Source organism: Falco cherrug, chromosome 6 (genome assembly GCF_023634085.1).
Source record: "Falco cherrug isolate bFalChe1 chromosome 6, bFalChe1.pri, whole genome shotgun sequence".
Classification (NCBI taxonomy): domain Eukaryota; kingdom Metazoa; phylum Chordata; class Aves; order Falconiformes; family Falconidae; genus Falco; species Falco cherrug.
Window position 1 is genome coordinate 36,920,229 of NC_073702.1, and position 16,672 is coordinate 36,936,900.

General features: G+C 38.1%; 1 protein-coding gene across 4 annotated transcripts in view; it reads right to left on the minus strand.

The window, feature by feature from the left end:
- Positions 1 to 2,552: 2,552 nt before the first annotated feature.
- Positions 2,553 to 16,672, minus strand: part of ATAD2B (ATPase family AAA domain containing 2B) — a 77,837-nt gene continuing 63,717 nt past the window's right edge. For 3 of the 4 annotated variants that reach the window (XM_055713640.1, XM_055713639.1, XM_027810963.2), the window contains exons 25-28: positions 10,358 to 11,056; positions 8,582 to 8,709; positions 7,307 to 7,435; positions 2,553 to 5,934 (exon numbers count right to left, since the gene is read on the minus strand). In XM_055713640.1, coding sequence (XP_055569615.1) covers positions 5,893 to 5,934; positions 7,307 to 7,435; positions 8,582 to 8,709; positions 10,358 to 11,056 — 998 coding nt within the window. In that variant the 3' untranslated portion in view covers positions 2,553 to 5,892. The remainder of the gene's footprint in view (positions 5,935 to 7,306; positions 7,436 to 8,581; positions 8,710 to 10,357; positions 11,057 to 16,672) is intronic. The other variant, XM_055713641.1, reaches the window with a different exon arrangement.

A 16,672-nucleotide genomic window follows, 5' to 3' on the forward strand; every position in this document is an offset into this window, starting at 1 on the left:
GAATCAGCCTTTTATTTTGGTCTCCGCTTTACTACACTTTGCTGAGTAAATACTCAAAGGGAGCCCCTTTTGAAACTTCCCCAAGCCTTTCCCTCCTCCCAAAAGTCCCAAAGCTGACAGGTCATCTTCTACAGACTCCTACTTCCATGCAGCCACAGTCAAACATCTCTGGGTTACAGCACAATTCACATCTTACATTGATACAAAGGGATTTTCATCAGGATGTAATTCATCTCTAGAGGAAAAAACCAGGATGAGAAATGGTGTGAGCATTCCCAGCAGCCATCCAGTCTCAGGGACCTGTACATTTCTCATGCAGAATCTGCCAAACTCCTGATTGCTGAAAGACTGAAGTAAACAAAACACGGAGAGAAGTCCGCGGCAGAAGAACCAACTCCACATCTGCAATATGCCAAGGCATCCAAAGTGTTGCAGCACTGATGCCCCAAACGCAGAGCCTGAACAACCACCTCCTCTGCTCTCAACTCAAAACCAGCAGTTCTAACACACCTTAACTCCACATAACCATTTGCACCTGCAACTTGAAAGCAGCTTTATTCCAAATCAGCATCCACCTATTGGCAAACTTTAATGCAGACAGCCAGGTTTACACTAATGTTCCACTACAAGCGGCGAAGCCATTTTTAAATCTTAACAGCTTCTCATATCTTTAAAGGAAAAGGATTTTTCCTACCATTAAAGCAAGGCTCAATATAACATAACTCAAATGCATTCCTGAAACAAATGGAATTTAGTAGCAATCACAGCCATTTGCTGGCAGTGGGTTCAACTGAAATATACTCCCTATGCGAACGATCACACTGTAAAAAAATTACTCATCTAAGGAATGGAATGAGGCTGAATTAATTAGTGCTAAAGTTTATAATCCCTCCTTTTTACATAACAGTTACATGACCACAAGCGATGCATTAAGCGGGGGGGGGGGGGGGAAGCGGAATGAAGTGTTTGGCTTCATTAATCAGTTCATGAGTTTACTGATTTAGCCTGCAGAATTAATTCACATGCTGTGCTAACTTAAATCCCCATATATTACAAGTCCAAGTCCTGCCCAAGATACAGAACAAAAGTATCTCATTTTTAATTTATTTAAATAAATTAGCTAAGGAGCTTAAATGAGGAAACAGGTGATGTGCAGCACTGCAAATTTAAGGGAATACAAGAAATTACATTTCAAAACTACTTTCAAGGCAGACATCAGCAGCAGAAGGGTGAACACTTGACAAATGAGTGTTGCTCAAGCTTTTACTAAGGCTTTATTAACAACACATGATGCAACTCAACTCTTCCTCACCAATTCACACTTTTGAAGCACCACTCAAAGTTCACTAAGAGTTTTTACTAGAATGCTTTTGTCAATGCCCCCCAAAAAAGCAGAGTTTTGTCCCTTCAGACCAATTATTTTTAAAGCCACTGTCAGAAACTGGCCCTGAAACTGTTCTCTCTGTTGAGATGGCCATCACCACCCCTGGAAGACTAGAACAGATACACAAGACCTCATACCCTTCTTTGTTCACAGACTGTAAACGCCTCGGATGGTGCCGAACGTGGTGTTGGTATCTGCAAGGCTCTGATTCAGATCAAAACAACACATCTGACCATGCTGATACAAAATTAGCCTAGGCTCTCACTGATCAACTTCATTATTATATTTATATAATAATTTCTATAAGGGATATTGTATTTCCTACCTAATTGTGCTTTCAAAGCTACATCTAGGAGTGGAATTGGAGTCAGACAATAAGTTACTACTACCCTCTCCCTCAACTAGCCCTTTGACCAGGAGCCCTATAATTTAAGGTACACCAAAAGGAAAAGAGGAAAATGAGCAGGTGTGTTGTATGTCCTACACCTTAAGAGAAGCCACCGAACAGCTTCTCGTATATAATGTGGCACAGTGTATATCACACACCATTTGTCAGCTCCAGATAAACTGCCAATGAGTAAGATGTGGGTTGATTCCTCACTTGGATATTTATCCTCTGGCAGCTTGCTCTCCTATGCAGGAATTAATGGGGGGAAGATGGACGGACTAAAGGAACCCCTAGATACAGTAGAAGTTAATCTTAAAAAAAAAAAACAAACCACAACAGAAAAACAAAAAGCCCACACAACAGAAAAGGCAAGAGTAACTTTGATAAACAGGAAGGAAAGAGAGTTTCCTTTAAAAACCTCTCACGAGAAACTCTGGTATCACTTGGATGCTGATATACTAGAAGCACTCCTGGTGGTACTCTGCAACTGAACAAAATATTTTCTAAGCACAGAGCATAACTTCATAACAATCGTGTTATTCATTCACCAACATGCAATACTAATTTCACTTCTTCAGTCAAGATTAATAAAAGTTTTTTTTCTTTAATGGACAAACACTGAAAGCATAAGTTACGTATTAAACTGCTCAAAGTAACTAAACAGCAGGATCCCAGAGTAACACATCTGAACTGCTAAATCAAGGAGGTCTAGTAAGAACAAGACTGATACCAGCTAGGAGGCAGCATTTCTTTTAAATACATTTTTGAAGGAGCTAAAGCTGTGTTTTCTTGTCATCTTTATTCAAGTATTTCACAGCAGTTATATTACAAATTACAGTAAAATGTTCAAAATTTCCAGAAGTTCAAAAAAAATTAAATAACTTACTTCAAACTAACATAAAATGAAGTCAAAATGCAAAACATCAATTTAAACACAGTTCTGAATAAAACTATAGAATCCAAAATAAACCATAATTGATGAAGGGAGTCTACTTAATCCACAAAGTAGACACACGTTAATGAAACCAAACAGGACGCCCCAATGTCTAAATAACCCAATGTCCAAGATATAAAAGATGCAAGTACAAGCCCAAATTCAAGCTTATGTTATGATTACAAAATAAAATAAAAACAAAATAATTGACCATCAGCTGCAGGACCTGCCATTCAGGAGACTGAAGGTAAAACCAGAGCTGACCCACCAACGTAATTACAAAACAAAACAAAACAGAACAAAAAAAAGGAAGACAAGATATTACAAAAACCAGTAATCCTATAAATACATTGGCATATGAGGAAATCAAGTAACAATACAGAGGACACAAAACAAAACAAAAAAATTAATCACAGGTGAGATTCAAACTTGCAAATACAATTAACTCCATAGCCATCAACTTTACCCAAGCGCAACTCTATTATCTCCAAGCCAGCCCCACCAGCCCCCCAAGAAACCTCCTTCCTTCTGGCTGGTCACACCTCACTGACCCCAGCACCAGGACTCACACAGGAGTTGATCTGCAACTTTCACAACAAGAAACAAGGAAAAGAGGTCAATTTGTACAAACTCTTGCCAGTGCTATGTGGCAAAATAATTAAAAACATACAAAGAGTAAACAAGTTTAGACCACATGGATAGATTAACAGCGGTTTTAACTCTATAACCACCAGACATCCGTAAAGGAAAACAAAAACTGATGTGTGGTTATTTGGGCTAGGAAGGCAAGTATATCATTTTAGGTAAGCTGTCCACTAACACATCTGATATCAGCTACTCTTCTCTAAAACAACATGGCAGCTCCTCAATTAGTAAAATTGCCTCTTAACAATTTTTCCCAATCAACAACTGACAGTAAAAATTTTCCTTTAGAAAACTGACCTTTTAGAACCATTTTTAATGCTAGGCATTAGCTTAAACTTGCTTTTCACACTCACTGGTGACTAAAATTCTCAACTGTTTTAAGTCATATAAATTTTTTATCTTCTTAAAAATGTATGCAGTTTTATCTTCCACAAGTGCTGCTGTTACTTGAACAAAAACTTCTTTGAGTAAGTGAAACTGGAATAAATATTTTTAAAAAATTCTGCAGCAAGAACCTGAGACTTGCAAAAACCCCTTTTATCAGAAACTTGCTACAAAAAATCTGCTACATTTTATTTAATCAAATCTTAAAGTTTGTAACAATTTCCATCAAAATACAAAATGCTGTTAATGTACCAGACACAAAAATATCTCAAACAGGTATGATGCTAATAAATACTAAATGAAACATGGAAAAAAATCCCATAATCAAATCTGAGATCAAAGTATCTCATTTAAGATGTGTTTTCTGCTTGTTTTTGTTGTTTTTAATCGCACTTTCCCACCTAAAAAATACAGTGTTTCTGCATGGGTTGCATTTAGAAGGTGTAACTAGATGCACGTGAACACTTAAAACCTTTTTCTGCCATCAGCTATAAAGAAGAACAGTGGCATTCGGGGGAGAAAAAGATCTAAGATAGAATTATGTTTAACCACAATATACAAAGCACTTTGGATTACTGCAGTAGCCCAAGGCCCACGTTTTGTTTCTCTGCAGCGCTACACTACTATTAGCCATAGAGGTGGAGACAATTACCTTAGCTTCAGTTCGTCAACGGGAGCAGAGTGATTACAGTCCTCAATAAACACTGTTGGTAACTAAAATACAAAAAGCTGAGGTAGCTCAGTATCTCTGCAGTAGTCTGTTTTCTCTAATTAAAAACTAATCACACCGTGTTGCATATTTCTGGAAAGACACTTCCGCAGCGATATAGGGACAGTCACAATGAATGGTGAACGACGGTAACACCAGCCAAGTTCTCGAAAACACTTTCCACGTACATTGGAAATAAATCAGCCCAGGTGATGTTTAAATACCGAGCTTGTGATAGACCATGTTTTTCGTGGCACTGCCTAGACTGTTCTCCCCAGTTGCCACACAGGAAAGGTTTTGAACTACACGATTCAGACCCAGAGAACTTTGGTCCAAACAGATCAATTCAAAAGGCTGCCCCTCCAATCCCCCCAACATTAGCAATGCTTTGCATGTACTGAGATGTTAAGCCTAGTTTAAGCTTTATGGTCAAGTGAGCTTGGGCTCCAGGACTCTGACCGACTACAGTGTCTTCTTGCCTGCACTGCACAGTCCAAGCTATGTATTATAAGCACAGAACTTCAGAAAGAAGCCTGCCAGTGTTAAACTTGGTTTTCTTAAAGAACTCAAAATGGAAAACAAGGAGAGGGTGGGAAAATGCTTCATTTTTAGCAACACAGAAGAGTTTCACTGTGTAACTTGTTTCTAAAACAAATATATACCAATGAAAAAGGAATATCACCATTTTGGTAAAGTATGTGGCTTTTCCAGTGTGTCTTAGTTTAGTTCTGTAGAGTAAGACAGGCATTATAGAACCATAATACTGGTTGCCATCCAATGAAGAGAATATAACTCATCCTTTTGGAGATCTTCGTTCTGAAGACAGCTTTCTAACATTGCCATTTGCTATAATCCAAACCAATTGATTAGCCTTATCTTTCTCAATTGACTGAAAGGCACATTAAAGGCAGTTCTAGAGAGCCTCATCTTCAAATTACTGTACATCAGTTACTCAAGATTCCTACCACAATGCATCATTGCCTTCTTTAGAACAGATTTTTTTTTTGTCCGTTACCCCAGAGAAAATTGGGAGAAAAAAAAAAATTAAAAAAAGGTTGCCTGTTGAAAAATATTCGACTTAGATCTGCTCTTTCCAGTCCTCTTGTATGTGTTGGTCTGCACTTTGCCTGAAGTTTCCCCAAAGATAATGCTTGTAGAGTGAACAAGAGCAGAAATGAGAACAGTTTCTGTAGCACCAAAAATCTCCAAGCTGTGGCATTGTATTCTTTATTTATATCAGATACAACTATATGAAGTTCCGTTTGGTTCTTGTAGGCTGGTTGGTTTCAGGTACCTGAGACAATAGCACCAAATTCAACAGAAAGAAAAACAGAGAGCACTTAAGACCAAGGCTCTGCACATACTTGGTGCAAATGGAAACTGAATGGCTCAGAGGACTGCTCTCCCGTGAGCAGTGTGAGAGGATAAACCCACCCATCTTGACAAGTTCACAGGAATGTTTCAAACACATGAACTGTTCTTTCCATCTCCTGCAAGAGACACAGAGCATCAATTATACATAAATATACAGAGATGGAAATAAAGTTACATTACATAAAAAAAAAATAGTCCAGTAAATATGATTATCTGATCAAATAATTAATAGGAAAAGACACATCTCTGTTGATTAGCTGCTATCTGCTAGCAAAATATGGTAATAGAAGAAACTAATTAAAGTATAAATGCAGAAAAGCATTCCACTATGGCAGTCCGTAAGAAAAATTGAAGTGTATTAGGGTCACTTACATAATTAATGTACTCAATATGCATTAAGAAACCATTGCAACGGCATACTGCATGAATGCAAGTCTTAATGCACACTTATGCTATCGGTGACCCAGCTGTAAACGCATACCTGCACAGTTTGGAGAATCAAAGCAAAGATCAGTCTCTACATACTCCTGCTGGATGAATGTCTTTTTAATCTACCTAACATTTGGCAAAGCCTTTCAACATATTTTTAGGTGAAGATGGCAGAGGAATAGCATGAAAATGGTTTGAAAAGTGTTTAGCAGGAACTCTACAATATCCCATGCTAAGGCCTTTCCAGGTTTTGTTGTAAAATATTCATGGAGAAAAATCTTTAATGTTCAGGGATCCAACTGGAAGCTAGCAATTGTCCTTTTATCAGCAGGATTGGTTATCAGCTGAATCAGCAAGCTGATCCAAACCCTTCTACGGCTAGAACCATGGCACTGGAGGGAACGCATCTCCAGAGTTATGACCAGCCCGCTGGTGAAATGACCAACTCACTGCCGATGCAGACAGGCCTTTCACAGCAAACACTTCACAGGCAAAGGGTGACAGCAAAGCAAACAACTGGCTTACATCCTGCTGTACTGGACTTTCTCCCAGGGGTAATACCCATCTAGAGGAAGTTTGCAAACTTTTAAGGTCTTGTACAAAAGCCACAATCAGGCGACTGCATGGAGCAGAGGTACATTATGGGGGGTCTGGCCCACTTACACAAATGCACAACAAAGGGCAACTGCAGCAACGTTTATGGCTCGGCATGGCCATAAAGCAGCCACTTTACGTCCACTGTTACTCATACCACAAGCGTGGAAACTGCTTCTATTCCTTTTTTACTCTGTGAGCATGTACTTCTCCATGCTGCTGTATGGTCTCCTCTTTTTCCTCCATTCTTTTAGGTTAAATTCTTAGTCCTTTTCTGAGGAAAGTATTATTAGGAACAACCTCTGCTTTTTAAGTCTATGCTAAAATTTTTCAGTTTATAGATACTTTCCTCAAAGTCAATTTGAACCTTTTGCCTCCTAGTACAACAACAGACTGATAAGCTTAGTTCTTGAAAAAAAGTCTCAAAAATTCAGATAAAGACCAAAAGAAACTGTACAACATCACCTCTATAAGTTGTGATTTGTCATAGTCTCTACGATGCCTGTAGATGCACTGGCTGAGGAGCGAATACAATCTTTCAAGTTGGTCAACAGTCAGGTTGTCACTTTTTTTAACCACCAAATCAAGCAGTTTCTGTTGGAACAACAAAGGGCGAAGTTAGGAGGGGTTTTACAATTACTTTTTCTTTCTTTTTTTTTAAGGACAAATTAGAAATGCAATCTTCTTCTAAAGCCCTATTTTGGAGGGATACAAGCAAACAAAATGAACCACACCTGCGTATCAGTAAGGCTACTGCTTCCATGTAGACATAAAAAGGACTCTGTTTCTTTTCACTTCGCTGCTTATACCCACTCTTTCTTTTCTTGTCTCAGACTTTATGCTCAATATAGCTGGCACAATGTTTGTTCTGTTTGTATGATACTTCATGCTATTTCACCTTGGTCAATAATTATGACAAAGCAAACCATAAACCCCACTTTGATAGCTAAACCAGACTTGCATTGGCATGAAATTGTAAGCAGTACCAAATAGAAACACATTTGGAATTCCACAAATGTTGAAAAATGATACAATAAAAGAAGGGAGGGGGACACAACACATCTAAAACTGCTCATAGACAAAAGCTGAAAATACGTATTTTATTTAGTAGCAGAAAGTAAAATCTAAGAAATTTTTTCCCCTCTCATAACACTTCTATTGTTTCCAAAGAGATTATCATCTGTACTCTACAGCAAATAGGATCTAAATTTCACAGTAATGTCAAGCTAATTTCAACAACATAAGACAGCAAATTTTGTTGCAACTTTGCTTAAAAAGAGACAAAACTGAAAAGAAAATTAACTAGCAGGGGTTCAGTCTATGATGCCAAAACATCAGCACAAATTCCAATTTGCTTTCCAATCCACTAACAGTTCTCTCCACCAAGTATTCATACACGGGAAAAGATTATGTTAACTCCTAATTACTAGGCCCCCGGCAGTTCCTCAGTAACTGGCATGTCCAATTAACACATATGAATATCTGCAAAAATTGCAATTAAAATAGTGGACTGCTGTGCCACCACTGGATTTGTAAAGGTAGTAACGATGGTACAGTAAGGATTCAGTTGTTTTATTAACTCTTCATCCAAAAAACACCAATCGACAAATCATCTTCAAAAGTTACTGCTGTCATGCAGTTTGCAGTCAAAAATACAAAAATAAAGGAAATGTTCAGAACAGAGAAAGGACTTTGTCATGAGGTCTGTTAACAGTTGAATTTATTTTTCAGTTCCATTACCTTTAGTCTGTCATGGTCAACAATTACAGAGGGTAAGGGATCAGATGGTTCCTCTGGGACCTGCTCCAAACTTGAGGGCTTTGACTGTTCTATAGCAACTTTTCGTGTTTTCTTGCTTCTGCATATACCTGTAATTTGAAAAACAACTGTCAGCACTGTCACTCTCCCAAAATTAACAGCTTGATTCTCCCCTCTGGCTTGATTTTGCTTTTCTGGTTTGTGGGTTTTTTTGGAACCAAGCAAGCATGACTGTAGCACTGCACATTATTCATCAGCTTTGCAGAATTCTGAATGTTTACAGGTGCACAAAATCACAGTTCAGTAAACACACATGAAACTGGTCATCTTTAAAACTGAACTCCTGAAAAAACTGAACTCCTGAAAAAACTGAACTGACCCAACAGAAAATTGAATGTCACGGTTTTCCCACTGTATCATTTGTACTTAACAACATCAAATTAATCAGCTTCTAAGGGGAAGTTCCGATATTAAGCTAAGACTCAAAAACCTTAAGTGAATCAAATCCTCATTTTTCCCTCCAACGCATCCCTTGTCTTCATCACCACAGTAATTCTAATATCTGCTCTGCTCCTGAAACTTCATACTTTTGTAACACATTTGTTTTCTTCCACCTCTGTATTAAAACTGCCATCCAATCCTATTGTGGAGAACAAAGTATTTTTACATCTCCTGATTCTCTCCCTACACTCATTCACTATTTTACTACTCCTCAACTACTTCAAATGCCTTTTTTTCTGAGGACCCCCATTATTATTACCATCCTTAATGTACATGAATTTCAACTACTGAATTTAGAAATATAAAGGCTCTTAATGTACATCATACTCTTCTAATATTTTAGGACCTTTCTTCTACTATTCTCCTTACCCTCAGAGAAAATATGTATGTACAAACACAGACAGCATGTACATAGTGATATTCTCGTAATTTAGATCTCTCATTAAAGCTCATTTACTTTGTAAATCTCAGCGCTAACTTTTGAAGTAAAGATTTCATTCTTTAGGTAATTCTGAAAAGCTAATTAAAAAGGCAATCATGCATAAGGCTTTTATTTCTCTTCCCTGAGGAAACTGTGTCTCTTGTCTTCAAAGGACGTGGCCCCTTCTTTTATGCCCTAGCAGGATTTCCCTTCTCCTTCTCTTATCTTTTTGCTGCACTGTTACTGTGTTGACTGTAACTCCAAAGCCAGATACCTTCTCCAATAGATAAACAACAGTTTATCTGGCTTTTGCTATGAGTTAAACTGCTTTAACTTCTGCTACAAGCAAATGTTTTTAAAGGAATACATTCTGTATTTCTATGGGTTTTCATCCAACATCAATGATAATATTATCATAAATCTCTAATAAAACAAGTCAAAAATATATCAAACAGATCAGATAGAAAATGCAGCCCAAAACATTTATCATATATTTATCTGCACTGATGATTTATTTTTTTTTAATTTGTAATCACTGTTTAACTCTTATCTCAGTATTTACGTTTCCCACAATGCCTACAAAAAAAATAAAAAGAACAGTGTAAGTATGGAAATACACTTACTTGCCTAAGGTAACATTACAGCAACTCAAGTGTGGACTTCTAATTTATCTAAGCAGAATTAAAAGTTGAAAGCATACTAAAAGTTTCAAGTAAACAGACAGCAGTTCATAAAATATTACAGTATAATTTTAACATAAGATAGTACAGTTAAAAATATACACATATGAACTTGGACACTAAGGTTAGGACAGGAACACTGAAAACAAGCTATACCTTCTTTATCTGCTTCAGCATCTTTAGTTTCAATGTCTGTGCTCTGTAGTGTTTTTTCATTATTGCTGCAATGTGGTAACTCAGCTTTCACTAAATCAGCCCCTTGACTTTCACTGGTGGAAACTTCCATTTTCTCCTTTGGCTGATCTTCAGATGAAGGTTTTTGCTTGTTACTAGACCCATCGCTGTTGCCACAGGGTGAAACAGCACCAACTGACTCCATTTTACCATTATGACATGCTGAAACACGTATACCTTCCGAGCTGTGTACAGATGTCTCTCCATTCACACAGTCCCTTTTCGATGTGGAGTCCTTCCGTACTTCCTTTTCAGCACTCAGGGTAACGCTGTTGGTTATTAAAAGAGATTCATTTGAACTCTCTTCTTCTGTGGATGCAAAGTTGTTTTCCTTTCCCGATGTCCCATTGTTGAGCCTCTGCTCTGGATCTATATCCGTAATATCACAAGAGGATTCATCATTTGTCATGGAGAGATCTCCTGTTTCCTCCCCATTCTCCTCTATGCAGTCAGTGCTCATCTCTAGCTCTCCATTTTCCAGCAATTTACTGTCCTCTCCATGATTTTCATCATCAGCAAACTTTGCATCATCTTCATCTTTCTTTAAATTAATGACCTTCCTCTTCTTAATAATGCCTTTGCCCCACTGTGAGCGCCGTCTTGATCTTCTCCTCATTCGAACTGAATTATAATGAAAAAAAAACTTTTAGATACATGGGTACCCCCTCAGACCAGGGCATTAGAATATGCTGTAGTGCGTGAGGCAATCAAATGTGCTCACTTTTCAAGGAAAAAGCAAGCTGTCTGTCGATTTCAATGTGAGCAAATTACAGATACCAAGGGCTTTTAGAAGTATAAGGAGCAAACACTCAGTTGTGTACACAATTCCAACTCTGAACTATGGAAACAAGGAAGACTTGCTAGCTTTCCCTCCTTAATATATGTTATACATACCCATTCGTAGGTAAAACAACAAAAGAAAACAGCTAGGCAGCGATGTAGAAATCAGTCATTCTCACTTGGGTAATGCAGACTCTAAGGACAGTTATTCTCATTTTCCCTTTTTAGAACCTCAGTGATTTGAAATGATTATACAATGAAACAAATAGAAGTGAAATCCATGGATTCATAGAATAATACAGGTTAAAAAGGATATCAGGAAGCCTCTAGTCCAACCTACTACTCAGAACAGGGTGAGCTATGAGGGCAGACCTGGTTGCTCAGGGCTTTATCCAGCAATGGACTGACAACTTCCATGGACGCAGACCGCACTACCTTCACGGGCATCCTGTACCGATGCATAATTCTCACAATATTTTGCCCTACATCCAGTCAACACCTCTCCTTTCAATTTACGCCCACTGTCAACCCAAAGATACCGTCACTGTTTAAATCAGCTGAATGTCCTCAACCTTTCATTCATTCCCACCTTTGTACTGAAGTTCACTGCATTGACCAAATGTAGTTTTAAAAAAGAAGGATCTTTGTTTTAGACCCAGAGCATTTAGCAACCCTGTCTACAGCAAGACTTCACAAACATCTACATTTCAGCAATGTCTGTCAGCAGAAGGGGAAGCATAGGTGCTTAAACTAGCCTCATCACCAATGCTTCTCCTCCATATTATGCAACTCAACTTGAAGCAACATGGGCATGTGATCCTTTTTTCATTACTTCTTCATTTTTCCCATTTCTAATCTGTACTTTCTGTGCCTTTGAAAACATCACATAATAAACCTTTTTTCCAGAAAGGGCTTTTTGTTTTTTACTAACCTCTTTGCAGCGAGATACAACTAAAGCACCAATCTAAAAGAGATTTTGAGGCACATTTGCAATACGATTGACAAATACAGAAGGAAGACCATTCAAACCTAGCACTACTGTACTAACAAGACACAGCTCCGAAGACTAAGAAAGAGACTGGGAAAAAACTGAAACTTCTACATTCAAATTCAAGTAATGATGCAGACTGCTCATATTTTGGTGCAAAATTGCTGAAGTTGTGGCCAAGTGTTTATAACTGAAAAACCACAGCCAATAGTTACCAGAAATTAACAAACTTTCTTCCATTTCAAAATGAACTTCTATGTCGAGCACCTCCATAAAGGTCTTGGTATTTGTAGGTTGCTTTGATTTATGGGGTATTAAGTCTTAGACCTGCGTCTGCCAACCTCGTACTGAATTACAAAGATATTACTTTGAAGACAGAAGCACTATGCAGGTACAAGTGTTGAGAATCAATGCACAGAAGCTCAGAGAAATACAGTTGTACTTCTGAATCTCCTCCCCATGAGTGACATATGTAAACAGGTAGTTTAACCACTACACTGGGAATAAATCTTAACCTTTTAGCTTTAAAGCTACCTAAAAAATACAATCACATTGCAATAAAAACATAGTAGCACTTGGAATGTATATTTATTGTTACAAATAATCCCTATGGAGAGCTGTAAGATTTGAGGAAAAAAAAACCCTTTCTCCAGCTATTTTGTAGATTTGATAGCGGCTTCTACAGTCAGCATCACTGTTTTATTGATGAGAAACTACAGTGTATTCACGTAGCTTTTCAGGAGCTTGTGTAATCTTTCCCCAGATTGTGCAAAATACGTTCATTAACAATGGAAGCAGCAAATCTAAAACTGAACAGGGAGATGTAAACTTACAGACAAAAAAAAAAAATCCTCTATTAGTCAATGGGTTTGGCCTCAGGTCAACTCCAAAAATGGGTAAATAAAACACAGAAGGGGAGTAAGAGTCTTTTCAAGGAAATCTAGTATGTCCTAAAGCGTATAAATTAATAAGGAAGTTGACATTTTTAAAGATACACTGATTTTTGCTTTTTTAGGCCGACTTTGCTGTAAGAGTCAGATATAACCTCAAATGTACCTGACATTTATTATATTAACGACTTGTACTTCAAATATGCCCCTTTTACTAGTGCATCCCTTCTGTCCACCCTGTGAGCTCTACTTGGGATGACAACTCACAATTTGCCTAAACAGACAGGTACTTTCCTAAAATTCCTAAGTGTGGGAGAAATTACATTAAAGTAAAATGTAATTAACCCTTGTATTACACATTTTATTAAAATTCAAGTCTTCCTAAACAACAGTCAGCAAGCCCAGCCCACTCTCTCTCTCTCATGCAGTACTACTCAAACATACGTTGTGCATGTTGGTTTTAATTAGGACAAAGCAACCAGTAAAAGTGCCACATAAGATGTCCTCCCAGGAATTCTGAGGTTTACGCTGCATGAAAACCAGTTAATGCAGGAAATTTTTCAGCTACCTGATCAAAGTATGCACACAAACCAGAGCTTTGGTTGAAAAATTGCTATTATAAAACTGGTGTTATGTCACAATATTGAAAACAATTTGATACTACCAACCAACTTGTAAGATTTCGGAAAGAACAGCATTTCATTGCCAGATACTGCAGAACACACCATCCTAGCACTTAATAGTATCTGTACTGACAAAAGCAGTAATATAGCTGCTTTGGGTTTTCACCCATGTTTAGCCAATAGAACTCAGTCAATGCTGAAGTTTTTCCCTCCCAGACTCTTACCAGTTCTTATTTCAAGGCAGTACCATCACCACCTGAGCCACCCAGACCTGTAACCAACAGGTGACCAACACTTTGAAAATCCTGATCCTTTCTGTCCCTGTACTTCTAAGAATCAGCTTTTCTTCCCCTGTCATTCAAATAAAAGTTTTCCTGCTTCCAACCCCTTCCATACTGACCACCGAAGCCTTTTCTCCTCAGGCTTTCCTAAACGCACCTAAATCTCTCATTTGAATTTATTTAACACAAAACTGCCCACATCGTTCTCATGACATCAGTGATCTTCTCAGTCCCCTACCTAATATATCTTTGAGGCCATTCACCAGTGTTTACCTTTTTGATCATATCAAAAGTGGAATTAGTCCTCACATTTAAACTGCCCCTTCAAAAATGACATCTTATTGTTTCCACCTAGGCTGCATCGCCCTCTGCAAAGGAATGTCTTTTGGGATAAGAGAAGACATTTTGGTTCCAGATCCTTAGGACCCATAACCTCATTACATAGATTTCTTTTTTATACAGACAGCCAAGCCTCTAGGAAGAGTAAAACGTTGAGCAAGGAATACATTTAAAATCAAAACCCACCACCAGTCTGTCTTTCTGTCCTGCCCACCTACCCCAGTAAAGCTAAAGGAGCAGTACAAGTAGGAGGAGTGTTTAATGGAGCAGGGAACCATGCAGCCAAATGCAGACATCAACACCAAATTTCATCATTTAGATTGATTACCTTTATATTTACTGGAAGGAAAAAGTCACTACTGCAAGAGTTACATGGACCTGAAAGGCTGTCATATGAGGCAGGAAAATTTAAAAATTATCTCTGAATCCCACAACACAGCTGAATACAATTCAAGAAGGATGAAGGAGCTACCACAGGATAAAATGAATACAAAACTAAAGGGCTAATGGGCAGGAACTAATGGGGTAATGGAAATAAAAAATGCTAAAAAAAATAAATTAAACCTGGGGTCTCCTCTTCCACACCTTAACACCGATGTTTTATCAGACTGTAAACTATTAAGTGCAGAATCCCACACTTCTTATTTTATAGTCAGTATGATTCATGACACATTAGTTTTCAGTCAGTAACAGAACGGGATAGATATTTACAGAAGAAAAAATACCGAGTTAACTCTGTTAAAAAAATTAACAGAGTAACACCTTTTCAATTATTCCTTTTAAAACTACTCATCTGAAATCTACCCACTGATACCCAGTCCTTTGGTAGGATTTATGCCAGAGGCAGTTGAAATACTATTGTCAGAGGAATCCTGCTTTATAGAACTGAGTTTCTGTAACTCAAACTATTATAACACCAATTATTCACACATGAATACATTCACTTGCTTTCTGAATTGCTGAATTCTTCTCTCTATAATCTTCACATAACCTCTACAGATTTGCCAAGGGGACCCTCACTTCAGCTCTAGCTTCTTTCTGGTTTGCTTTTTTGTAAATCGTTACTCCAAATTTTTAATGACAACAAACAGCTGTTTGACCACACGTCACACAACATTTCACTTGGGTACACATGAACTTGGTATCAAAAACAAACTTTCCCCACTTTTTTGTCTTCCCTAAGCTGCACAGTCTATGCAGACAGCATTTTTTAAAAGTGTAATGCAATACAATGTAATTAATCATAGAATACGAATTTACATTTAGTTAAACAGTGAGGTTTCTCAATTCTTCCCTTCCTATGTAGAGACACTTTTAAGAGTCAGCTGAAAGACCCTTAAACTTAAGGCAGATAGCATTTCCCCCACAGATGGCCTCCTATGATTAAAACATATATATATATATATCTGTACTTCAGTAGTCCTCTAGGCATGCTCTAAGTGAAATGCAACCAGCAGCAGACTTTTGGAAGTTTGGAATTCTTGCCCACTGACAGGTTCTGCTCGGAGATTCTTGAGTCAGATACACCAAGCAACGACAGCATCTTCTGGTGAAATAAGCACCCTTCCCTAGGGGTGCACACCAACCCTGTCCAGAGCAGAGCACAGCCCTTGGATATTAAAGACAGTAATAGTCAAAAAAAGCCCAAAACAGTATGAACAAAAAACCTGCAAATCCTTCACATATTCCTGAAGTATTTCTGGAAGATCCAGAGGTAACTGTGACCCTTCTGTTTAGTATGGTCCCAGGAAAACAGATCTCAAGAACAACGTGAATGGTACACAAACTTCAGAGCCGAGGTATACACTGTTGCTGTCCCCCAAATCCCGTAGTACAGTGACAGAGCTGCGGACTATACAGAAATAAAGTTAAAAGTTGTAAAAGGAAGCAGCTGTAATTAGAAGATCCAAAGACTGTCAATCGTTAACAAGCAAGTCTGCTTGCCTAAACGTGGAAGAATAAAACTCTAATGAGAAGATGCAGCAGGCAGAGCAGATACATTTCTCTTGAAACTTCTGTAGATTGACTACTACAGTACATCGCACGTAGTACAGGATCAGTGGAGGCTAACAAGTTCACTTCATGCTGCAGAAAAGAAGACCCTTACATGCCTCTGCACTGCTTAAAAGTCCATCGGAGAACATGAATCCTCTGTCATTAAATGATAAAACTCAAACCATCAAACAGTAGAGTCTCTGTTGTTACCTTTATTTCATGAAGAATTCCTGGGGATTAAAATCCAAAAGGAGATTCTCATGGCAAGCAAGATCACCACGGATCTAGATTTTGTGGCTGCAGTATCAAGAACCACTTGACGCAATGCACGTGTTTTAAGT